General features: G+C 33.4%; 2 protein-coding genes across 2 annotated transcripts; both read right to left on the reverse strand.

Moving 5' to 3' along the window:
- Window positions 1-1316: 1316 nt before the first annotated feature.
- Window positions 1317-7123, reverse strand: LOC111406392. The gene is made up of 4 exons (XM_023035821.1): window positions 6266-7123; window positions 4568-4752; window positions 2223-2303; window positions 1317-1943 (listed from the first exon to the last, which is right to left on the reverse strand). Exons 1-4 carry the CDS (start codon window positions 6969-6971, stop codon window positions 1575-1577), a joined length of 1341 nt encoding a protein of 446 aa, XP_022891589.1. The 5' UTR covers window positions 6972-7123; the 3' UTR covers window positions 1317-1574.
- A 1529-nt stretch (window positions 7124-8652) lies between these two features.
- Window positions 8653-21000, reverse strand: LOC111406394 (probable AMP deaminase). Its single transcript, XM_023035822.1, has 19 exons — window positions 20513-21000; window positions 19948-20117; window positions 18983-19181; window positions 18541-18716; window positions 18388-18439; window positions 18151-18278; window positions 17881-18060; window positions 17469-17536; window positions 17230-17372; window positions 16395-16456; window positions 14858-14971; window positions 12583-12723; window positions 11510-11662; window positions 11190-11243; window positions 10997-11107; window positions 10423-10596; window positions 10271-10351; window positions 9238-9336; window positions 8653-9075 (listed from the first exon to the last, which is right to left on the reverse strand). Exons 1-19 carry the CDS (start codon window positions 20937-20939, stop codon window positions 9007-9009), a joined length of 2601 nt encoding a protein of 866 aa, XP_022891590.1. The 5' UTR covers window positions 20940-21000; the 3' UTR covers window positions 8653-9006.
- Window positions 21001-26155: the final 5155 nt, after the last annotated feature.

Consider the following 26155-nt stretch of genomic DNA (forward strand, 5'->3'; position numbering starts at 1 on the left):
AAATAAAATTTAGCTTTCAATCAATGCCAAAATAATAATAATAATAATAAATAAAATAAAAATGTTGGGGTGTCACGTGACCCCCTTAGGTCCAACCCTGGTCCAAATTAGGGAGGTTAATCCGGTTTGTTGACTCGAGCAACACAGGGCTCAGCTTAGGAAAAGTTGAGCCAACTCGACTCGTGGTTCATTGAAATTGAGTCTCATTTTCAAGTGTTGACCCGAGCCCGTGTTTTGGAAATAAAGCAACTACGGTTGTCTTTGAATTGAAATGGTAGCTGTACAAATGACTTTTTGATGCCCTTAAAAATATTTTTAAAAAAATAAGAAGTTTAGGGGAGGGGGGAAAAAAAAAGAGAGAGAGAGACAGCTTGGCTCTGAAGGCTCAAGCCGAAAACCTGAGCCAAGCCCCATTTTTTCAATCGACTCGACTCGAGCTTAAAAAAGCTCAATTCATTTTTGCCCAAGCCGCGAACTTTTGCTCGACTCATTTACATCTCTAGTGCAAGTTTGTCACTTTCAGTAGTGTTTTAAAAGGCTTAAAATGTTGCTAGACAACAAGGTCAAGTTCCAAGCTTTTACGAGTTTAAAAGAATCTAGGTGAAGCACATATGTAAAAAAAAAGCAGAAAACTTTGCTATTGGCATTTCAGAATAATGTTTCAACATCCAGTCCTTGTTTGGTGTAGTTAAAATTAATATACTTTAATAAAAGTTAATGAAATGTGTAGTTAAAATTGATAAAAGCTAAAATTTACTGTTTTCAATCTCAAGGTATAAAATGTCCCCTACCTCAGAATGAGCAGATGATCGTAAAGGAGTTCCGTTCATTGGTGTATGTATATAGCTTACCTATAGAAAAGAGAGAACACATTTGTACAGAAATGGGTTTGATAAAAAAAGCAACACCCCCCCCCCCCTTGAAAAATTGTGTCTCATCTGTATAAATTCTATCAATCATCTTCTGTACGTGTAACAAAATGTTACCAATTACAATATTAATTTAAGCACAACTAAATGTCATCAATTATTATTCTCCTTATTTTGTGTATTAAGTAATTTTCATACAATATTTCACGCAAAACATGAAAGATCCAACTTGGAGAGCTTATACAAGAACATAAAATGTCCAATGAGTTTTGTTACAGGTACTGAGGTACCCGAAGTTTGACACTCTGGATTACCTGCTACTCATATGGAGGTCGGAGGCCCCACACCAATAAATGTGTGGAGCCCGACCCCCTCACTCACATGAGGTAACTCCGGGTACAAATAACAAAACTCAACATGAAATAACACAGCATATAAGCATTGCAGTTCAAGAAGATACCGCTATTTCGTTTCTACCAAGACAAATCGAGTACGACGCATACACCTGCACTCAAAAAGTTTTGATCCACCCACCAAAAAAGCTACAGAAGGAAACCTATAACAAGTAAACGACTCGTTTAGTAAAGAAGACTGGACCATAATCGATAGCATTAAAGAGTAAAAAGAAGCTAAAATCTGTCTAATCTAATATCCAATCCAGTCCAACACTTCACATATCAAAAGTAGGGGAATGGATTACAAGGTTTATGAATCTGCTTTAACATGTGCAGCTTCACCGGCATGGTAACCGAAATTCCCACTAAAACCCCGGCCACCCCTTCCTCTGAAATGATTGTTTCGGTGGTAATAATTGCCCGGCTGGTCATGAAATTGGCTGCGGCCATTCTGATAGCCTCCCCTTCCGCTGCCTCGACCTCCACGACCATTAGGATATCCTCCTCTATGGCCACCCCCATTCCCACGTCGTCCACCTCTATAATTCTGATATGACCGTCGAGGAACATGCTGATCCTTTGACTCGATGCCCCAAGAAATTTGCTCTTCTGTATCAGGGTTCAGAGGCTCCATTTCAGGCTTGATTTCAGCAGTGTTTCCTGCTTCTGACTCCACTCCCTGCAACCGAAAGAATAAATTAATAATGAAAATTTTAAAAGGTTTAATTTATTTAGTCTATTTTTAGCCCCTCCTTTTCTGTGAAAAATGAGTACAATAATTTTTGGAAGTGTGACTAAAGAGTGGGAAAAATTTTAGGGTTCAAGAAAAATTATTTTATTCGAAGAATGCGTAGTTAAAAATGATTTGGGATAAAAATGAGCTTTTACAGAATGAGATTCAAACAGGGGCTTAATTTTTAAAAAATAAAATCATCTATTAGGAGAATCAATATAATACCAAATGATGTTCCTCAACATGATCAGATTGATCATCATAAACTTCATTTCCATGCGCTTGTACACTGGGTGATTCTACTTCCTGTATAGAACATTTGAAAACAAGAAAAAAGTGAGAACAGAAAAAAAACCAAAAAAAAAAAAAAAAGAGCCCTCTCCAAAGAATAGAGGAAGAAAATTAGATTAGATCTAGACAGATTACATGATCCCATTAGACAAGAAAACTCAAAAAAGAATATTTGACAGACACAATCAAACACAAATCGGAATTGAGTATTCTGAAATATGACTTGATAATGCTACAGATAGAAGGACCCTCATTAGGTGAGAGTGAACAGTTTGAAGACTGAAGCATCTAATTCCAATGTATATATACCTACTTAACAAGCGCGCGCGCCCCCTTCCCTTTCGCTGCGTATAAATCATCTTTCTTGCACATTAAAACTATCTAAACAACAGGCTTCCATAATGGAGTCGAGTATAGTTTAGTCACTAAGTCGAGCCAACACAAGTCCCACCTATCTCATAATTATTTTTCCAGGAATTATTTCCAATAAGTTGGTAAAGACGAGCAATCAGAGTCAGACCTAACAGGATCACTTCTGGCATGTGTTGGTTTTTGAATTGGAACCATGATTACCGAACTTTAGAATTGAATTTGCCTTTGTAAGTTTTTCATTTCAAGTAGCAAGTTTGCAAAACCCAACAAACGCCCTAATCAGAGATTCATTCAGTTGAATAATTGAATCATATCATTGTCGTTTATAGCAAACTCCTAACCATTCTTCACACGCTGTCCCGCAGCATGTAGAATAAGGTTTTACCCTTGACTGATATCCACTTATGGTGGTGGTGGCATGCATTATTGCCACGACGATTGAAAACGGAAAATTTGCAAAATTATCAACCTCGATCTAGAATCTAGAACGAAAGATGGATAGATTCAAAGATGCTATCAACAAAAAATTGCAGTTTTTGACTTCTATGAATTTTAGTTACTTCAATGATTCTAGAACACGATAACAGGTGAATAGAAATTTTCCTCAAGCCCAAGCTAGGTTCAAATCCTCAAAACAAGAATAAAAATGAAATTCAATCCATATATGCTTGTTTGTCTCTTTTTCCGTCCCTATATCTCCATAGGATTTTTTGTGTAGATTAAGAGATAATAGAAGAAACTATGATGCACCGACACCGAGACCGACACGTGTGTCCAACACGATATGTGTCGAATACGTCAATTCGTGATTTTTCAAAAAAGTACCGATACGACACATCGTCGACACGTTCATTAAATTCTCTAAAATTCTTCATTTATATAGTTTAAATTTAGTTTTATACTTATTATTGATTTTTTTTTTTATATTTTGTTGAAATCTTTTAAATATGAATATTTATTTGTTATTTACTAATAACTTTGAGTTAAAAATATATAATAGCTATATTAAGAAAGAAAAATGATTATTATAGAGTTTTCGAAGAGTATCAATATCAACACGTGTCGGACACGAACATGTTGCCCTAGTTAGATTGTCCGTGCTACATAGAGAAGAAAGAAGTCCATAGTGTGTGTGTGAAAGAGAGGGAGGGAGGGCACAAATGCCACCATCTACAATTTTCCTTCCTTTAAAATGGTTTTTGCTGATCAAGAAGCTATTGTTCACCACCAAATAACAAATTCGACAATGCATTCACATGGCCAGCAAACTATGACAATACTTCGTAGGGTTAAGAAAGAGAATTAGGTTGTTTATCATGAGCTTAGAAGATTCTGTGGTTGGAAAGAGAAAAGCCAAAATGCAACAAATTTTATACAAGGCACCAGCAGTAACATTATCCTGTTCCTTTGTGATTGTTGCAAGTAACACATGCATGCTAGTTTTGCAATGTGCTATTGTTGCTCTCTTTTAATTTAGATCTCATGCTTAGATAAGTATATCAGCCATGTGAATGAGAAGAAAAAGAAAGAAGGTGCAATTTCGGGCATCCAATGGCATATTAAACTGATAAAAAGAGCCAGTAAAGCCCTAAGGGGTGAAGAATGAATACTTTGACATCCAAAACAGTTAATGTTATTACGGATTAAAATCAATTTCACCTGCAAAGTTAAGCACAAATAAAATTACAAGAACATACCTAGTGGCATGAATAGTGCATGACATCAGAAAATTATAAGTTTCATAAGAGCTATATAAAGAGCTAAGTCCGCATTATTCCCAAAACAGCATGTAGAAGCAGAATATGTCATATCATAGAAGCAATGACAAGACGGTACCCTCAATTCATCGTACATAACTAAATCAAATACTAACTAATGTGAAGGTATTGCAAATTATCAAACATTACCTCTTGCTCATACGCTGCAGCCAAACCTTCTACTTGGACTGGCACCACAGACCCATGCACTGGCACCTGAAAAGATGTATAGTTCCCAGCAGCTGCTGCAACTTCAACGGGACCTTTCATTTCTGGCGTTGTTGTGAAGTAGTCTGAAGCCATAATTTTATTCAACTTCTCCCTCAACCCAGAATCTAGAAAACAACTCCATAAAAAGTCACATATAAAAAAGAGGTTAAAAAAATATATATATCATAATAAATTACGATTATAATTCCTCATTCAAAAACAAGCAATATAAAGATATCACCAACGAAATTTTGTGATAACAACTAAAAAATCAACATACGCTAGCCACAACAAAAACCAGCTATGAAGCACCGACACGGATGCCGACATGTAACCTTTTAAAAAAGTACTGACAAGATACATCGTCGACATGTGAATTAAATTCTTTATTTATATAATATAAATTTAGTTTTATACTGTTTATTAATTTTTCTTGTCAAAATCTTTTAAATATGTGTACCTATTCGTTATTTAAAAATAACTTTGAGTTAAAAGTATATAATTTTTTTATAAAAGAAAAAATGACCATGACAGAGTGTCCGAGGATAGTCAGTATCCGACACGTGTCGAACACGCACACACTACTCTACTTGAAGTGTCTATGCTCCAAACAAAACATCATATAAGTTCAATAAAGGTCAGACAGGTCAAAGAGGATTCGATTTCCTCCCACAGATGCATACTACGACTACCACAAAAGTAATAAAATCACCAATACTATCTCCACATTCATGAAAACAAGGTAAATATTTTTGTGCCAATCAAGGTGTGCACAGCTTTGTGATACTCAAAGAAAGGTACAAAGTAGCTGTACAAGTATCGATGGGATTTGGTTTCAATGGCCTGTAACGTAATCTACTATATAATACCCAATTATCACTAATATATAAACTCACATTAATATAGATAACACACACACACACACACACACACACACACACAAAAACACAGATAGAATTACATATGGGCATAGAACTTTTTGGTAAGGATACATACTACATTGAAATTACAAAACTTAGGAAGCAAAAAATTTAACTCCTTAGCCCCTCTTTGATGGTCTTACACTTTAAAAAAACATAGTTTTGAATAGTATTCTTTTTGGAAAATGCATGGTTAAAAAGTAAGAAAAGTTTTGGGTTTACATGTAGAATATTTCATTGTATGAACGTGTGATTGAAAATAAGTATGAGAAATAAATTAAATTAAATTAAATTAAAGGGAATCAAACAGGGGTTAGTACGTATAGTCCCACAACATATTAATATCAAGTAAAAGCTACTATGACAAAGACACATGTTCGCAACCCTAAACAATAACATTCAAAATGTATATCACACAAATGCATGCGTATTGAGACAAACGTTTATATGAATATAACATTCAGGTACATAATCTAAACACAAAATCATGCATACTGAAACTTTTATGCCATATAGAGAGTATAAGTACAATTAACATTGAAGTGGCTGCTTCATATATGCAAGCTAATGGCTCAATATATGTACATAAAACAAAAATCAACTCTAAGAAAGAACTATGATAATCCCCCAAGTATCGTACAAATAAATGAGCAATTTGCATAAAATATAAAGACACATTTTAGAGGCAATTTAGCAATTCAGTGAAATGTGTTCTTACAAGTGACACTGGAGTTGGACTCAATGGGCTGATCCGAGTTGGCAAGCCATAGCTTGGCATGCTCCACACACTTCTGAAGCGCATTCTTGTGGGACAAGCTGGAGTCCACAGGCCGTGATAGCAACATAACCCCGAGCATCGAGATCAGGTCCAAATCCTGCTCTTTCAAGGGATCCGTGGCATCATCATCCGTAACGTAATCATAAGTCAAGCAACAGTGCCTTTCATGAGTCCTCGTGAGCATATTATCGTGAGCCCTCATCAGGGTCTTCACATCAAACACGCTCCCAAAATATAGCAGATTCATCAGATCAGAAATTACAGAAACGCCCTCAGAACTCGACTCCTCTTCCTTCACCACTACCGGCTCCTCAGGTTTTCGGGTTTCCTCATCTGGGGTTGGTTTGATTGGGGCTTCAGATTCCAGTTTATGATAAGCGATGGAGATTTCCTGAGCCACAGCGTCGGCGAGGGGCTGACGGAGCTTTTCAAGCTCGTCGATACCAGCAACGACGAAGGGTTTGGATTTAAGGGTTTCTTCTTGATCCTTGTTTAGGGTTCTTCCCTGGGAGAGGGAGTCTTCCATCTGGAGTATATGATTCAGCTTCTTGCGGAGGGCACGGTGACGTCTGTTGATGAGACTGAGGACTGGTCCGTCAGTTGTCAACTCAGATGATGAGCAAGATGATGCTGCTTTCACCGCCATTGTCGTGGTTGGGGAGGAGGTCCAAATGAAGGAAAAAGCGGAGATGGTGAATTTTGCGCCGCGAACGGCGTACAAGGGTTTTGCAGAGAGAAAAAGATGGTACGGACGGATTTGAGTAAGAATAGAGGGTGAGGTTTATGGTGGAATCCAAGGGGTTAAGTGGAAATGTATTATAAAGTAAGGGAAATTAGGCTAATTAGTATGGTTTTGACCCCTCAACCTTGAAAAGTAAGCATCTGAGTCCCTGACCTATTTGAATTCGTCAATCTAAGTTCTCACGTTATGACCGTCAATATTAATGTTAAAATAAAACGTGAGAGTCACATTAAATTTGAAATACTTTTGTAAACACTAGGGAATCGAATTTGACAACTTGGAATAGATTACATGTGAGCATCCATAATCATTAAGTAAAATCAAAATTTTATTTCAATTTGTAAAATATAAAATAAAAATAGCATAAGTCGGGTAATGCCAAAGTCTAACTCAACCGTTCAAGTACTAAGAGTGAAATCATTAACCTAGGTTCAAGCCTTCTTTGTGAGGATAAGAGTGAGCATTCAAAAAATAAAAATAAAAAAATATAGATTTTAAGAGTGGGCATAATATAAAAAGAAAAAAAAATCAAGATAATGTCAAAAAATATATAAATAAATATTCTATTTAAGTATACAATTTTCTCCTTTCTATAGTGCTCACTTAAATATGAATGAATTATTTTTCGTAGAGTTAGTCTAAAGATAATCATCTTGACGTCTTTTTGTTTGTAGTGTTATTCTATGTTGAACTTGGTACTAATTCTTTTTTAAGTCCAATTATAAAGAAATTATACAATTATAATAAAAGTAAACGAATTGTCACAATTAAAAATGACTTATAACGACACGAGCAATAAAAGTAGAATAATGGTACTAATGCTACCAATTACCGTCGTAACAAGCAAAAATTGATGAAAACCAGCCATTAATATTTATTTTTCTTTCTTTCTCCCAGTATTTCCTGTCTCTTTGATATGTTTAGTTTTGACTATGATTGCTAAGAAATATAAGAATTAAGAAGTTTTGTACAGATTATCCTTTTTATTAAAATATATATGATTTAACGTCAAGAATGGGTGGAAGACTTTTTGTACACAAAATCACTAGGTTGAGGAGGTCAACACCAAAAATGAAACGTTAAGGACCATTTGTGCATAAGGGCCATACATTAGGGACCATTTGCACAAATTTTCCTCTTAGAGCCTCTTTGAACCCAATTTTATTGTAAGAATGTATTTTAAAAAAGTAGATTGATAGGGAATGTATCATTAAAAAATAAGGAAAGATTTTGAGTTATTGAGAAATGTATGGTTGAAAAGAAGAGAAAAAAATGTATTTTGAAAATAATAAAAATCATACAAGGGCTAAATCCACTTGATTTTGGAAATCATTTTTAACGTGAAATGATAAGCTTGAAATGATAAGCTTAATGAACTCTGCTAGAATTTTTATGCAAATATATACTGTTTGTGTCCCTTTAATTTCAAAAAGTGTATTATGAAATAATGATTGATGTTGAAATGTATGGTTAAAAAAGAAAGAATTTTATTTATTTTATGTGTAATATTATTTTAATGAGGAATGTGTGATTGAAAATGAGTACTGTAGAAAAAATAATGTGATAGAATGATTGTCAAACAAACGCATAAATAAATTGTTGATAGTAAAAGAAAATTGTCAACCTCGTCCACATTTGGGGTCCAAAATTTCTAAACCTCCAACCTAGCTTCTAACCATAGAACAAAAAGAAACTAGACTAATACAACCTTTTTGTCCAAGAGCGAATTAAAAAACAAAAACAAAAAAAAATCCAAGTAAGAGAGGGTTGCATCTTGTGATTTCCTCTGTTCGCTGAATTGGAGAACGAGTTTTGACAAACTTCAAGACCAAGCGAAGTTTGCAGTAGAAGAAACGAACTATGATATATCAGTTCAACATCAGGCAAGTTCACAAGAACCATAAACGCAGGGACTTTCTGTCTTGTGGCCATATTCACCTTAATAGTCTACCATTTCAGGAAGCTCGAGTTTTCCAGCATAGACATACTGCATCTCTGCCTTCCATGTCTGCAGAAGAGAGAATCATTTTCGTGAACTTACATTATATATTGATGGCTCATATAGAGTTTACGAACTTCTATTTATCTAATTATGGCTTGTATTGAGCAGGTTCGTTCATTTATTATCACCAAAGCTATAAGGGAAAAAGCAGCAGCATAGGAGAGCTACCTCATGTCTAAAGGTGATACGCACATTGGGTACATTGGTCTTGTGTATATCGTTTCCTTTGGGACCCCGCTTGAAATATTCATCTCCAAGCCAGTGCAACTGCAACAATATCCCAATCAAATCTACTACTGATAAAATCACTCAACAAATATCTCTACCTACGTATATCTAGTCATAACCTATGTATATGAAACCATATTCATTTAAGCAATTTCCTACTATCATGCAAATAAAATGAATGTTAACGAAAGTGCATCTAATATAATTATCAATTCAAGATCTCTAACATATTATTTTATCTAGCACTTCAAAATGGTATGGCAGAATAAATTGAGTACTGGGTATTCCATGATCTCCTTAAGACTAATTGAAATAATATAATCGAGATTGTTGATGACAATAGAAATAATAACTTAAAGAGGAAGAAGTTTCTTTCTTTTGATGTTCTGAAGTTCCTATATTGCATGTATAGGTTCTCAGATGGATTTTTTGGTAGACCATAGTAATGTTTGTGCGTGTAGTATAGCAGTCCTTTTCAATTAGTGAATTGATCCGTCAGAAAATGACCAAAGTTCTAATGACACATCTAACAAAGCTGTGCACATGCCTAGCCGAAAGGACGAGACAGATCACCACCGCCCCCATAAAAAATGAAAAAATCCCCCCACCCAACGCAAAAAATGAAAAATCAAGAACCCCAACGAGTAGTTGCCTAAAAAATAGATATATTGAAAGGGAGGACAAAGAAAATGGCATGTAGAATATCCAACTATCTTACAACTGGGGAACAAGGCAACTTGGTCTTTGTGATATAAGTAACTTTAGCCCATTACACGAGCTCAAGTTTCACACAAACTTTCAAATAGGCTACCAACGTGGTACATCCGTCTTGCTACTAGTGCAGATTACACCAAATGGCATCCTTTCATCTGTTTGAAGTATCAATGTGTGGGCAGAAGTATGCATTTGAATCAGAAAAGTTTGCAGGAATTTCAACTATCATGATAGCAGTTAATACAAGAAATGCTATTACCTTGGCAGCATGTGAGAATCCAGACTGATAAACAGAATATCTCGCTATCTCACAAAGGTCACACGAACTAAGCTTCCAAACCTGAGGTGAAATAATTCTGTAAGATACATACAAAGGCCATGACATATGAGGTAGAAGGGGAACAGACAAACCTTGGCTGCTACACTGTATTCTTCCACAAGAGGCTCTTTTGTGAAATGAATTTGCAGGGGATCATCAGTTGAGAGCGACACATTCAAGCCACGCTGGAAGAACATTAGAAAAGGGTTGCGATGATAATCCAAGAAAAGCGAGTTGTTGCTCAGTGGAGACATTGCCAAACCAATCTGAAAATTAATATAAGTCGTCAGCCACATCTTAAAATATAGGAAGCAAAAGATAAAGGCATGAAAATGATTATGATTGATTAGGGATTAGAAGACAGAATGATATTAGGTCACGCAATTGGAATGAACCTTGTTGACACAGTTTCATGACATAATTGCGATAAATTGCTAATAAATAAGTTTCAAGTTCACTTTACAAGTAAATTGATTTAACACACGTTTACAACAAACATGAACTGATGAACCGTTTTGCAAGCTGAACTTATCTATTATTTGGCATCACTAAATTAAAACAGATAGTAATTGTAACAAGTTGCCCATTGTTTCAACCCGTATGCACACTGTTAAAGTGGTAATATTGTCAGCCAGGTAGAGATCAATATCGAGTCAAGTAAAGGACCTGAGCAAGGTAGTACAGATATTGCAGGACTGGGGATTTCCGCAAATTTATCCCATGTGATATATTATGACACAGAAGAAACCCAGCAGCCAAATGATCAATATCGCCAGCCTGGATTAAGATAAAAATATTTTGAATATATTATGAAAAACAAAAGGAATCCAGATGTGGGACAAAGATTTCAGAAAATTACCTCCCCACAATGAGGACGAAATCTGATTGTTGGCAATCCTTTGGATTCACGAAGCTGAGAAGAAAATGAAGAAGAACATGAGAGATAGATTTCAACTTGACAAGTATTTCAAAAACAGTTCTGAAAATGCCGAAATATAAAGATAAAAGGTTATTGCCCATCTTAGAACTGCACTTATCTAGATGCATTTACCAGCATACCCAGTGTTAGATAACTTCCTCCAGAAAGGATTTTCAGTAATCACCAAGGCAATCATGCTTCAATGTTTGTCTTAGCAAATATACTCATGCACTTTTAATTTGAGTTAAGAATGTACCGACCTTATTGAGCGTATACAAGTTGGCATAACAGTAGTAAGCATAGTATGAAAAAGCAGGATTAAATTCATTTGTCCATTCAGATGGATTGGGCATGTGCTTCGTAGGTCGCCTCTCTGGTTTACTTTCATCATCTACAATGTCAAAACCTACAACCTGTATTGAAAATACTACATTAGGCATCCAATGAAAGGAACTCTATACATAAAATTCATTGGGCACGCAAAGAGTAGCAGTAAAATGGGATCCTTCCGTCAAAACAGGAAGTAAAAGAAAGAGAACTATATTCAAATGGAAATAGAAGTAAAATCAAGCACATTTCTTGTTAAATAAATACAAAAATCTGCATCAAATTTATATCGTTATTTGATCTTAGCTGAAGAGGGGATTTACCTTCATCTAACATTTATAAAGGAAGAAGAGCTAGCATAAAAGTTAAAGGTCACCTAATAAATCTTACTCTGGATAGATTTGACAGAATTATGTCAAGTTTGACCTGTTATCTTAGATGACATACTAAAAATATCTTTGAGTTCTCCCAACATATACCTCAAATATTTTACTGATAAGTGCATAGCAACTATCAAAAAATAAAGGTCACATTTGGTGCACCGGATTAGACTGGATAATAAATTTAGTATAAATTACAATAAATATTGGAGGGTATTATGGTGGATAAATGTGGATAACAATCTTTGAATTTCATTTGAAACAATGTCACTTACTGTCTATATTTTTATTTGACCTAAATCCACCTCCAAACCTCCGTAGTATGTTATATGATTGATTGTACAACTGACTATCTTTCGAATAAAAAATTAAAGAATGTTATCCACCATAATACCATCTATCGAGTACTATCTGCTATAATTTTATATTAAATTTTTATACGGCCCAATCCAATGCACCAAGCATAGCCATACAATTTCCTACATTGGATTCATGTCGGAAAAAACCCAAAAGAAACACTAAGTTAATTTCAATAACTCCAAATAGGGCAAAAAAATAGAAGTGTCTTAGCATACTCCTATGCAGAAAGAGTGAAAAGATACATAGAATCAAGGTTTAAAATAGACCTGCAATAGAAATAGGTGTAATTGAGGGTGAGAATTCGGATCCACGGTGACTTCAAAAAGTGGAATGAACACATTATCTAATATATTTTGAAAAGATGTGGCGGTTCCCATACTGCTGTAGACATTGTATAACCTTGGCAGCTGCAAATTCCAAAATAAGAAAATTTATCAAATGTCTAAAGAAGCCAAAATCATTTTCATTTGCAAATAATGAACAAAATTATGAGACCCACACGTAGTTCTTAAGATGAATAACTTATAAAACAATGGATGAGACTGCAAACCATAGAACAACTTAGCAGCAGTTATAACTGATCAGAGAATAAAATGTAGGAGTCGTGCAACTAAAGCAGACCTGTTCTCTTATCACTCACAAATTGGATGGACTTGCATATTCAGCACTGTGATACAAGGATCTATTTAAACATGCTTCGGAGTACAGACAGACTCGCGAATCACAAAATGACTGCTCCACCAGAACCAATATGTTGCAATCTCTATTCATTGACAAATGAATTGAGACCACTGTGGAGTTAGTTATTATCCTTTTGACTCCATGAAGAAACGAAAATAATGAATAAGGCATAGAGCATAGAACTGTAGGGAAAACTTTAGAAATGAGCACCATTGCAACCAGGCATCATTTATGTGCTCCCTTTTAAGATCCCAATTCACAATCTAGGTTTTCAGCAGAGTTTACAATCAACAATTTTTTTCATTCAAGTCAGTAAGGTATATGCTAGGAACATGGTGACACTTTAGTCACAGTGAAATTAGAAATGTTTAAAAAGGCTCAAAGCGCATTTGCACATATTTTTCCTCCACATGGCAAGGCATAAGCCTCGAGACAAACCTATAAAGTGAAAATCGTTCATTATAAATCATTTACTTTGAAAAATATATAATAAAACAAATTAACAAAATTAAATGTCTAACTTGTGAAACATAAAAAGAATATAATAAGTTCTTTAATTAGTGATCACATAGCTAACATGTAATCTACTCACATATCCTCACTACTATTAAGCTGATCTTTCAGAAAATAATCAATGCATTTTAGAATTTACTATCATGCTCCTTGTCGCCAACACTTTCTTCTCATTCTTTATAATAATTCACTATTTGCAATGATGCCTTCTTCTTCCCCTTTCCCTCTCCCTTTCTCTTTCCGTGTTGAGGTAGAAAAAGAAAATTTAACACAAAAATTTAAGATAATTTAGTGGACATAGTAAGTTGAGGCGTAAGCCTTGGCAAATGGCTCTAAAAGTTACCATGCGTTTAATGAAAAAATCATGTGAGGCAGACTCAAGACATAAGCCTCAAACAGCTCTTATGAACAATGGAGAGAAGAGAATGAAGCTGCAAATAAAAATATAATAGAAAACTACTTCGTAAGCACCCAACAAAAACACCAACCTTGGCAACATAAATGGGAATTAACGAGCTGGCTCAAAATGCTGAAGCTCATATTGTCGAGTATTAATTACATCCTACGTACTTAAAACCACTTGAGTAATTCCCACTCCACCAATGTGCAATGTGTTGCAAACTCAACCATCAAATACACGATGCCAAAGTCTCATCCTATCCATGACCCACTCCATAAGGCCAAACAACAACAGAACCTTATTCAATCAACATTGGACGACTTCTTACAACCACATTTCACAATGGACACAATTTTATCAGATACAGTTATAGAGTTCCATAAGAAAATAGAAGGAACCACAAGGATGAGATACTCTTATGCATTTCCATAATGTCTATTATATGAGAATCTTACTGAAACCACTATAAGGATATTAGGCAGGAGTTTCCATGACAATTCTAACCATTTGAATCAAGAATGCATGAGAACTTAAGAGACCTCAGACAGTGAAACTGCATGATGAGTGTTATTTCGTTGGGCAATTTCACAAAGACGTCACTTTCCAGTGTATAACTTCTCACCTCTCCTCCAAGAAGCCTCAAAATATTTTGCAAGCAACATTCTCAGGAAGCCTATTCAAGAAATGGATAGGACAACTACAAAATACATGGCTTCATTTGCCTGTCTACTGCACAATACATGGCTCCCAATAAAGAAATCTTCGTCATCAAATAAATGCAGTAAAATGGTTAGCAACCACAGATGATTCTAATGTTCACATCTGGTCTGACATTGAGTCAATAGTAATGGGTATTCACATAAAAGTACAAAAGGGAAGGAAAAAAAGCATATTAAACTAGCAGACATCAGGAACAACTACAGACCAAGAGTATCATTCCAAGTTACCTGAATCAACCAAACAGCATTTTCACTATAAATTGCATTGTTTATGAACCAACTTGCCAGTTGATCCCATTCACTCTGTTTTCTTCCATAAACTGAAATCCTATACTCAGCCATCTGAAAGAAGCATGATGAAATCAGAATTTCTGGCAAATTGCCATTGCAAATGAAGTACAGTTATCATCAACATGACAAAATCTTTACTTTTTAATGTATAGCAACATAAAAGCCGAATATACCAGGTTCTGAAGCATAAAAACATATTAGTCGTTTCAGACCCGAAAGCAATTGCATTGAAAAAGTCCATTTTATGTAGGTTTCTATCAGGAGAGCTCCTAAGCTTAGCAGCACAATAATTTCAGTCAGACTGAAATTAGTGATGTCCAGTATGATATCATTATGATTCTTCCATCATGTTGTGGACATTTTGCATATTCTTCTTAGACTAATTTCAGAGGCACAAGGTTGAAGTAACGATGAATTATTACTTCATTATACGGTAATGTTGTAGTCGACTAAAATCATTATGCTTAATATCAGTATATAAACAAAGACTACATCAGATGAATATTAAAAACAGAGTTGTAATCAAAAGGTTGGAGAATAACTTTTCCAGATATTCCCAAATATTGTGAGGACTACAAGTCCTCAGCAGCTGATTGCCTAATACATAATTCCAGAGAGTATTAATTATATGATTTCAGAACACTGATGGCTTCATCTGCACATCTATTTATTACCAACATTTGCTCCCACGCACATGGTCTTGAAGCTTCTCAAGAGTAAATATGAAAAGTCGTTCCCCTGACTCAGAATATTGATTAGAAATTTCCCAAGTCTGGACTGTGTATCAAGGCTTTGTTTTTCCGTTGTTGTTGTTGTTGTGGTGAATATTAAGCCAGTCCAACTTGTTGATAAGATAATACATTCCCTAAAAATGATATCATGGTCCAACGTCAGGCTAATTCACATATTTCATTTTAAAACAGTCTCTCTCTAGAGCGGGAAGCCGTGTGCTCTGTCGTTGAGGAATAAATGGTTCAGATAGAGAACGAATTCGGTGATAATTTGAACAGCAAACATCCGAAGGAAAGAAACTTAACTATAATTTTTTCAATTTTAGGATGACATATATGTGGAGATAAATTGTTATATTCAGATATGAGTTACCATGAAGCAAATTACTCTCATTCATTTTCAGGGTTCAACTTGGTGTAGAAAACAAAGAGAAGTCTTCATCTTCTAGTCCACAAAAAATGGTGATAATTTGTCACTTAACCGTATAGAACAAATATCTTCTCCGGATGGACCAACCAAAGGCTTCAAAGAGGTATAAGCACCTAGTGTAAAAGAAAACTTCGTGCCTACAAAGCTTTAAGGATGGAACATCTATTTTGGTTAATATCGTCAGTTGGAGATCATTTGAAAGTATAAAATAACTAGTAACGTATTATGATTCCCAAAGAAACCAAAAATTGAGTGAAACTTCAAATATAGGAAAAGCCTAAAGGAATACAAGTCTCATAAAAACATGGCAAACCTGGTATTTACTTGCTTCAAGATCTGACAGAACCTGCTTAGTCACTTCAGCTAGGAAACGTCCTAAATTAATAAAAAGTTACAATGAGAATAAGATACATATTCTACGACCTAGTTGATAGGAAGATGAACTTGTGACAAATAAGTAAATGCACATGATGCTTATAGCTGAGCAGAATACAAAAAGGACAAAAAACAATTGTATGATTTTGATTTCAAATTGCTAGTAGCCAAATTCTTGTTGAATGTTATAGAAGCTTAATTCTCTTATTTCATTGAAGTTGGGCTGCAACTATTCTCTAGCATAAAGATGTTAGATACATATAAAGGGAAAGCTTTGAAAGACCATCTAGATGATAAATTCAACAACTATGCAGAACAAACTTTCAGCTGTTCATTTGAACCGAATCCTATTTCTCAATGTTAAGTAAATCATCTGATACTGCTTAAGAATTTCAGAATGAGAAATCTTAATGGAATTAGCAAGGATCATGCAGTTCTCCCTCCCACAAAAATCATCCAAGCTAAACAAGCAAATAAAACATTATCCTTAATGTTCAGCTAAGCTTATTAATGTTTAGCTAAGCTTAAAAATTATTTTCATAGAAAGTAAGATAAGATTTTGCTAGATTACAACTTACTTTCCAGGAGTATAGGTTCTGTTAGTAAAGAGGTAACTTTTAGTGGAACGGGCAGGACCGGAGGGGTCTTGGAGTTTTTAGTCCGTATTAGTAAATTTAATATGGTTTTGGATAGTTCCTGATGCCATCAAGCACTCGCTCGCAAGATAAGCAATTAAATGTCTGTGTGTACGTGTTCCTTCCCTGTAAACAGACCTTGGATGAGGTTATCTTGCTTTAGAAAGATCTCTCTAAGCCTACTCTGTCCACAAGGATTATACTTGAGATTGAATTTGTCAAATCGATGGAAGGTACTCTTATCAGCATGCACATCCAACAAATCCACGTTAAGATCATACCTGCAATAGAAATATTTACTAATATGCTTTTTTAAGAAGTATGAAAAATGGAGTGACCCTCAGTGAAAAATACAAAAGTTGATAATCAGTGCAAACCCAGTTAAGTCTAAACTGTCAAAGACTTCTTTCAGCGTAAGATACTGGCCATCACGGTATATAACAACCTGCAGCATAATGAGCATCGCATAATTCCATAAAATCAGTAAGAAGAGACTAGCCCTCGTTTGGGCTCCATTTTAATGAAAATTTGGGGGGAAAATGAGTTTTGGAATAGTTATTTTTTAGAGAATGTGTGGTTAAAAAATAAAGAAAAGTTTTCGGTTTGCGTTTAATATTATTTTTATGAGAGAATGTGTGGTTGAAAATGAGTATTGAAAAGACGAGTTTTTGAAAAAATAGGGCCAAACATAGGCTTACTAAAAATACGGTAACTGTGACCTAGAGATATATGCTGCAATCAAAGAGAGTGGAATGCTTTGAATTAAAGTATAAGTATCATGCTGAATACCTCATCAGGTTCTTTTCTTAATTTTGACTTGATGAACTTGAGAAGATGCTTTTGCTTCATGCAAGCCGAATGATGGACATGAGTGTCAACTTTCCGAATATTATAAAAATCACGATGGGGTGCGCTCTTTTGAGCCACAAACTCCCTATCTGCATTCACCAGCAAATGAAGGCGGAACTTCTGCATAGTAATCACATATAAGTTATAACTGGACTACATAAATGAAGAGACAATAAATGACCACATGGAGGGGGCACAAAAGAACGGTACCTCCTCAAGAAATCGTAATCGGTTGTGGCAAGCAGAACGAACATTTCCAATGGACATAACTTTCAGAAGATGATGCATATCAGTAAAAAATCTTGTTGAACTCGCAACGGGAAAAAGTTCTTCAGTGTCTAGAATTTTAAGGAAAAATCAATTCATCTATTCTTCATTATTGTCATGAATGAAAAAGATACATTGAAAATGGTAATGCATGTAATGCTACTGCTCCTCACTGCTTACCTTTTTCACTTGCATAAACACGCACCACGCCGTCTTCCATTCTGAAATTGTGCTGCTTGCAGCTCATGTAAATGATATTAGATAAGACTGCCTATGAAAAAATAAATGGCTTGACAACTTCTCTAGGCAGTTAAATGAGAAAGGACAACTCACAGAAGATGCTTCAACAGGGACAAAGCGAAATGGATCATCAGCAACATTTGATTTGCTAGATTCTCCCACGCTTTTAGTCCATGGTGCAACGTTTTCCCTGAAAACATACTTTTCCCTCAAATCTAAACATTCACAAATCATCTTCAGGACTTCTTGTTCTTCAACATTCATTGAGTCTGAGTTCAAAATTTTTGACAATTATTAGAGAGGGAAAGTAGATTTACATACCATATCAGCAGCAGACAAGGAAAGCCCTTACAGATCAAATTCAAAATTGATTTTGTAGTTCTCATAATTAATGTTGTGGTGTTAATAGGGAAGGTCATCTATATGCCATCAAATTTATGATTTGAGTGGAAGGAGGCAAAAGTAGAAAATTGTAGAAGCAAAGTCAGACAAACATATCTAGCAAAATTCTTTAGGATCAGGAAGGTAAGAATACCATGTAGCACAGTTGGCAGCGGCAAAATGTTGTTGGCAAAAATGGGATCATTTCCCACAGTGCGCACAGAAGCCGTATGTACCTTTCTGACATCTTGATCTACATTAGGCTTTACTTCAGGTTGCTGAATTTGAACATAATTCTCACTTTCTGCTGTTGTTGGAATGATCGGTAGAATTTGAATTGTTGATTTCATGTCCTGCGAAGTTACAAAACAGCAATAGTTAATCCAAATGCGATTATTTCTAATAATATTTTCTATATTGTTCGAAAGGACAATACATTAACGGCGTAAGAGGCTGATAAATGAAAGACCAAAAGAAAGAAAAGAAACTAAGAAAACCAATACATATCTCTTAGCTTACAAGTGGAAGACATTTAATTCATTTTCCCAAGTTGAGAAATACAATGGCATCAAAGCTCGAAATTTGATAGCTTAAAAATTAAAAATTAAAACCATGTGTAGTCGGTCTCCAAGGAACCGGTGACATATACTGAAATAGACATCACATTCCAAGACAATGTCATGTAGACGCAGATAGGACTTCAGGTTGATGATTCTTGATCTGATTATCAAGAAATGAGAAAGAACTCCAAAGAGTTTCAAATTCATTGAACAAGGTGGTACAACATGCAGGATGAAAAACAAATGGCTTTGCAGGATAAAGTTTTTAATTCATGAAACAAGGAAATAGAAATATAGTAACATGATGTCGAATTAGATAGATAATTGCATTCGAAACCCACCAGAGGATGTATAAGGTATTAGGAGAGTTTAAGGGTATTAGAGCACTAATAAGGATACATCATGGTGGCACAAGCATGTTTATATAGCAATTAAGCCCAAAAGAGAATGCCATAAAAATTTACCACAATATAAAAATAAGAAAGCTTTAGAAAAGTACAAGCAAGCAAAACCGGGAGCTAGGAATAAAAATAGAAAAGAACTAGAAGATCATTTTTACATTTTCGTAGGATGTAACACCGTCCTCTTCAGTTGCAAGCTTAACCTCTTCCTCATCAGAATCTCCTGCACTCTCAAACGCATAACCTCTTGAGGAGTGAGGAGTCACTAGCCTACCAGCCGATCCAACTCGCATTTTTGGATCACCACTGCTCATGTATCGATCTTCACCTGTAAAATAAACGAGACAAAATACAGATTATTTGTACCAAGTATCTCCACGTTTTGTAACAGCCCATCAAAACTACAACCATGAGAAATTTCAAGTAAACCTTCAAAATCACAAATTTTAGTAAGAATAGCAAAAAACGAAGACCACTCCATGCTTTTCCAACCAATTCTATCGCAACTTGAATCTTCTTATTATGTCCATATTCTCGAAATTCATTATTTTTTATTCTTTTCTTAGATAAATTCAACACAGTGACACTTCTCAAAGCCCTAAAGGTAACAGATGCCCATATATTAGCCTCGTTAAGTGAAATTTAATTAACTGCAATCCAATCGAGTATTTCATGACAATAACGCATATTAATAATTGAGATTTTCGAAGAAGAAAAACGTACCATCCCTTCGATCAGTCTGAAGTGGTGGTAGATTAGATGGAATCAAATCAATTTTATCAAAAGAATCCTCATTATTCAACTCATTCTTCGTAACCATCACATTAGGCATCGAACATGACACTGTATAATTCCCCACATCTTCCTCTTCATTATTATCACAATCATTTTTATCAAATGAATTTAATAATTTATTTTTACGCCTCCAGATATTTACGTTCATCTTTCGCTCCGCACAATCAGAATCCTCAGCATCAGAATCGGAAACGTATTGGTGGCGGCGGAGATTGAGGAGGCGATCGAGGACTTGGTCGACGCTGCGCTTGTGGATGTAGAAGGCGGAGATTGCCATTACTGAAGCGCCAAACAACGCCGCAACCGCCAGCTGCACTGGCGATACTGATGATGAAAATGGTGGTGGTGAGTCCATTTCCTAGTCACCGTGTGTAGTTTGTACGAGCCACCGAGTACGAAACGTCGGGCTTGCAGTTGCGCAGCATATATACACGTGATTTGAGGGAGATTTTAGTAATTTCACGTTGTCATCTGTGTTATAGCACAGTGATTAGGCCCATTGATCTGTTTGGGCACCAATTAAGGTGGTTATTATTAGTACAACAATTTTTATTTGTCATATCATAATTCAATTCCAGTTAAGTTTTTGCATCTTTACTCATTGTAACAAGTATTTCTTAATTTTTTTCATCAAATTCTTGTCAACATTTTATTAATTAGTCTATATCGTTCATGATGGTGATTTATATCAAAATATTTTGTTTTCATACTTTAAAATAAGGAAAAAAAAATTTATTTTTTTTATTTTTGTATTTATTTATTTGTTTTTAAAATATGATATTTTGGACATAAACTGGCACTTTTTTTAACAGTTTTGGGAATGGAAATCGAACTTCCTTTAGGTTCTCCCCGAAAACGACCCTACTATCAAATATAAAATGTACTAAATAATGAAAAGTTTGAGGATAAGAATGCAATGAGAAATCATTAGGAACTTAAACGTTATAGTGAATAAAGATTGAGAACTTTAAATGTAATTAAATGTGGTATAAAAAATGTGGCCAAAAGGACCTTATATACATCTTCGAAGTGGTGGCACATTTGAAGCCAACTAAAAATCTGTTTTCATTGTCCTGTTCCACTAATCCCCACAAATCATAGCACCTCGTTCNAGTGGTGGCACATTTGAAGCCAACTAAAAATCTGTTTTCATTGTCCTGTTCCACTAATCCCCACAAATCATAGCACCTCGTTCTATTTACAAATAGCATCCATTACCACAATGAACCTTGCACCCATTTACAAATTTGGGTACGATGAGGTGCTAGTTGCAACCATATAAAGTTATAAATTGCAAGTGAATTTCAAATTCAATATAAATCGAGTTACACCATGAAGATGTTTGCTACATTCGATATAAGTCTAAGTTAGAATAAAAAACATATTTGATGCGTCAAATTATACAAGACGGCAATTACATTTATCCAATCCAACGCTTTTTGTAGAAAATAACTCATATTAAAATGATCGTATTGACTTGTGAAGATTTTAATTTAAGGGAGAGCTCAACACTCAATAATATTTTTTCATCCCTTTCACTCTATTCTCCATTTACAAAGGTAACACAGACAGAAAACGAGCAAAACAATAACACGTGATCACTAAATATTGATTCGCGCATGAATACCGATTAAAATTGAGAATTAAAGAAATTCTTCAATGTTTTTATTGATATTAAAACTAAAAAATCAAGCAAGTTACAATGAAACCCAAAAACAAACTTAAATAACAAAATCGTAAGAGAAACCCCTAATGACGAAAAAGCAAAATGACTCCTAATTGAAATATTTACTAAAAATAAAATAAAACGATTCAATAAAGTGTATTTAATACTCGCATCCACGGTCATCATATAGGAGCTAGATAATAGGTGTGATTTTTACGTGCATTCCATCCATCAAAGTGAATATTTAGGTTCAATTTGATAAGATTATTATTTAATTTGCTTAATTATCTATCGTAGGATAAACTAAAGTGTGAAGGTTTTTAACGAAAAATAAGTGAAAACCGACCAATGAAGGACAGAAAAACAAGAGTTACAAAGTTTGGGGGGACTAATTCATGTTTTGTGATATGTAAAATCCAACAATTGGGTAAAATGTAGAGATACACATTTTTTTTATTGATTAAATTTCTAGACGATTATTACATTTAATCGAGGCTTATTTATGATCAATTTGGATAAATTGATTTAATTATTGAATTCGATCGAGTGCAACTTTAAGGGATTGAACTTGAAATGAATAATTAAAGGGGTAACTATGCTCAAATCAGGAATCGCAGCACTTAAACAATTATATTTGAATAGTTTATTCTCGATCCATAGAAAACACTTTTTATTTAGAGGGTATTTGATAGGAATTAAAATTAAATTATTTAGTAAATTGTGATAAAAAAAAATTTGAAATATGTGATTGAAAAGTTGTGGGATCAATAAAAGACGTGATTAAAATTGATTGTTTTACCTTAATTTAGATTAAAATTAGATTTTAATCCGTACCAAACGGGATCTTAATTGCTTTTAATGGTGTGTGTTAGTGTTCATTTTAATCAAAACATTGTCACCAACGTTGACTTTATTCAAATTGGAGTCTTCAATAATTAGTTTGAATTCCATAGGTTGACTTTACTACATGTTTAATTGACATTGTACACTCTAAACTATCACACAATAAACACCATTCATGAAATTGTAAAGACATGTTTAATTTTGATGTTGTTCATAAAATTATAATATTACTATATGGTGTTCGAGAAAATTATTTTGTTTCAACCAAACGAAAAAAACGGAACAAGAGTCTTATCCCTAAGGAAGTTTTTGATGCTCAAAAGTATTTTATACAAATACGTACTAAAAGTAACTCAATAAATGCTTTAGTTGCAATCGTGTTTCTGATACTCAAAAAGTATTAAACTTATAGAAATACTTAATAAATGCTTTGGTTGCGATTGTGCATCCCATGTTATAATTGGTGACAAGCATACACGACCCATGACCTCCCATATCATGAGCCAAAAATATTGGGAAATACATGAAAATGACCCAGATAAAGAGGCCATTTTTTCAAAATAGCCTTTGACTAATTTTGATACCCAAAATATCCCCTTTATAATATTACATAACAAGTTAATAAAATATAGAAATATTTCATTTTAGTCCTTAAAAAATTAAATAGTGCTTGAATTTTAATTGATTACCAATTTATTTGATTTTTGTTCCCTCTAAGTAGCACCCCATTTATTGGTATCAGAACCATATAGATCATGAAAATTAAAATAATAATTATTGGCGTTTAGAAGAAGAAAGAGGTTGTTATATATTTTTAAAACATATTCATAATAAATTAAAAATAATGATACTAACAATAATTAAAGAATTGCCTAAAGAAATAAAGGAATAAATATTTGAAAAATTAATAATAGAAAAAATAGAAGATATATATACATATAAAAAAATTATTAATATATATGAAGATGAAGAAAATAATTTATATTATAAAGAAAAGTATGAGTACAAGTAATAATACACATTTAAAATTAAATAAATTACTTATAAAAATGAAAAAAAATACAAGAGGAAATACAAAATATAATGTTAATACCAGAAGGAATGAGAATATCAAATAATAGACAATTAATAAAATTAAGATGTGAAAAATTAAAACTTGAAAGCAAATATTTTACTATAATAAAAGAAAAATTAGTAGATCCAGATACAGTTGAGAGAAGATTTGAAAAAATAATAGTTAAAAGGGAAGATAAAATATGCAAATTAACCTATGAGTTAGAAATAAGGAAAAATGAAGATGTCAATAAGTGAATATATGGAAGAATTAAAGTCATTAATAAAAATATTAATAAATAATGTACAAGATTTGAGAAATGAAGTAAAAGAAATAAGAAATGATATAAATATATTAAAAATTAAAATTGGAGAATTAAAAGAAAATAATAAAGATAAAGAAAAAAAACTATACAAAAAGAAATGACTCGATCAGGAAAGAAACATATAGAAAAATAGAATATAGTAATAGAAACAGGAAGTATGGATGATGAATTTAGAAAAAATATATTACCAAAAATATTAGATGAGGAAGAAAAATCTAGATAAAAATCATTAGAAAAATTAAAAGTAGAAGAAAAATAAGATAAGTGAAGAATTAGATTTACTAATAGAAAATTTTGATCAATTAAGCTTAATTGATATGAGTGAATATCAAGTTTTAATGAACACTAGAGGAGAATCTAATCTAGCAGGAACCTCTAGACAGGAATCACATAATACAGATGAAAGTTATACACATATATTTAATAAATCATATAGACAATTCTATTATAAAGTAAGAGATAGACACTCACCTAAATGAAATAAATATAAATATAAGTTTGAATTAAATGATAATTATGATAAACCAATTAATCATGGAGAAACAAACTAGATTTGGATTGTAAAATAGATACTAAAAAAGCCTTATTGACTTGGGCAGATTTAATAATATTATACTTTTTATATAATAAAGATGACACATGAGAAAATCCTAAAAGAAGAATAGATTTTTTAATATCATCCTTTGAAGGAGATGTTAGAAATTGGTGAGAAGGAATAAGTTATAATACAAAAATATTAATAAAAAGAAATGTACAAACAGAAATAATAAAGTCAGATAGACAAGGTATAGAAAAATTAGTAGAATATATTTCAGATGAATTGGATAATAAATGCTAAAGGAGAATCAATAAGAGAAAAAGATAATGCTAGAATAAAATTAATAAATTTAACAATATGTGATGTGTAAAATTAAAGAATATACGTGTGAATTTAAAAATTACTATTATGTTCAATTTTATAGTAATGCAAATCAAGAAGTATACCAAGACATGTACTATAATAAGTTATCAGATTTATGGAGAATATATTTTAAAATAGAATTAGAGATAATACTGGAATACCTAGGACTTTAAATTCAAGAATAAAATTTTTATTTGAAACACTTGTATATATATGTCACCAAAGACAATTAATGAAAAAAATTAGAAAAATTAACTAAAATATGTTATGAAGATATGGAAATCCCTGTACAATAGGGATGTAATCCTAAAAAAAGAATTAATAAAAAAATATAAAAATAAAAAGTTTAAAAAATTGGGGAATTTTAATAACAAATATATAAAACTTAGAAGAAGATATTACAAAATGAAAAATAACCCATATAATCAACAGAATAATAAAAAGAAAAATAAAAGCCAATGAAAATGTTGAAATTGTGGAGAAATAGGTCATATAAACCCTGATTGTGATAAAAAGAAAGTTAGAATATTACAAATAGAATATTTAGAAACAAAAGATGAATTACGTGAAATATCATATATTAAAAAATACTATAATCAAGAAGTATATATAAGTAAAACAGAAGATGGGTCAAGACCTGAATAGAGAAATTGAAGAAATTGAAAGTAATAACATAAATATACAAGAATATGAACGAATAGAAGAATGTGTATTAAAAGTCACTTTTGATAACAACGAGTTTAGAAAATTGTAAAAATTATCGTTAGACTTAGAAATAGGAA

The sequence above is a fragment of the Olea europaea genome, chromosome 12, assembly GCF_002742605.1.
Source record: "Olea europaea var. sylvestris chromosome 12, O_europaea_v1, whole genome shotgun sequence".
Classification (NCBI taxonomy): Eukaryota; Viridiplantae; Streptophyta; class Magnoliopsida; order Lamiales; family Oleaceae; genus Olea; species Olea europaea.

What these genes read in the sequence shown, in the direction of transcription:
- LOC111406392 (XM_023035821.1), bottom strand. Translation starts at nt 6,971, where the DNA reads ATGGCGGTGAAAGCAGCATCATCTTGCTCATCATCTGAGTTGACAACT. An exon ending in GTCCAACTCCAGTGTCACTT is followed by an intron (nt 4,753 to 6,265) that starts GTAAGAACACAT and finishes GTTGTTTTCTAG; the next exon opens with ATTCTGGGTTGAGGGAGAAG. An exon ending in ATGTTGAGGAACATCATTTG is followed by an intron (nt 1,944 to 2,222) that starts GTATTATATTGA and finishes TTTCGGTTGCAG; the next exon opens with GGAGTGGAGTCAGAAGCAGG.
- LOC111406394 (XM_023035822.1), bottom strand. Translation starts at nt 20,939, where the DNA reads ATGGACTCACCACCACCATTTTCATCATCAGTATCGCCAGTGCAGCTG. An exon ending in TACACCTATTTCTATTGCAG is followed by an intron (nt 11,663 to 12,582) that starts GTCTATTTTAAA and finishes TTTTCAATACAG; the next exon opens with GTTGTAGGTTTTGACATTGT. An exon ending in AATACAGTGTAGCAGCCAAG is followed by an intron (nt 10,352 to 10,422) that starts GTTTGTCTGTTC and finishes ATTTCACCTCAG; the next exon opens with GTTTGGAAGCTTAGTTCGTG.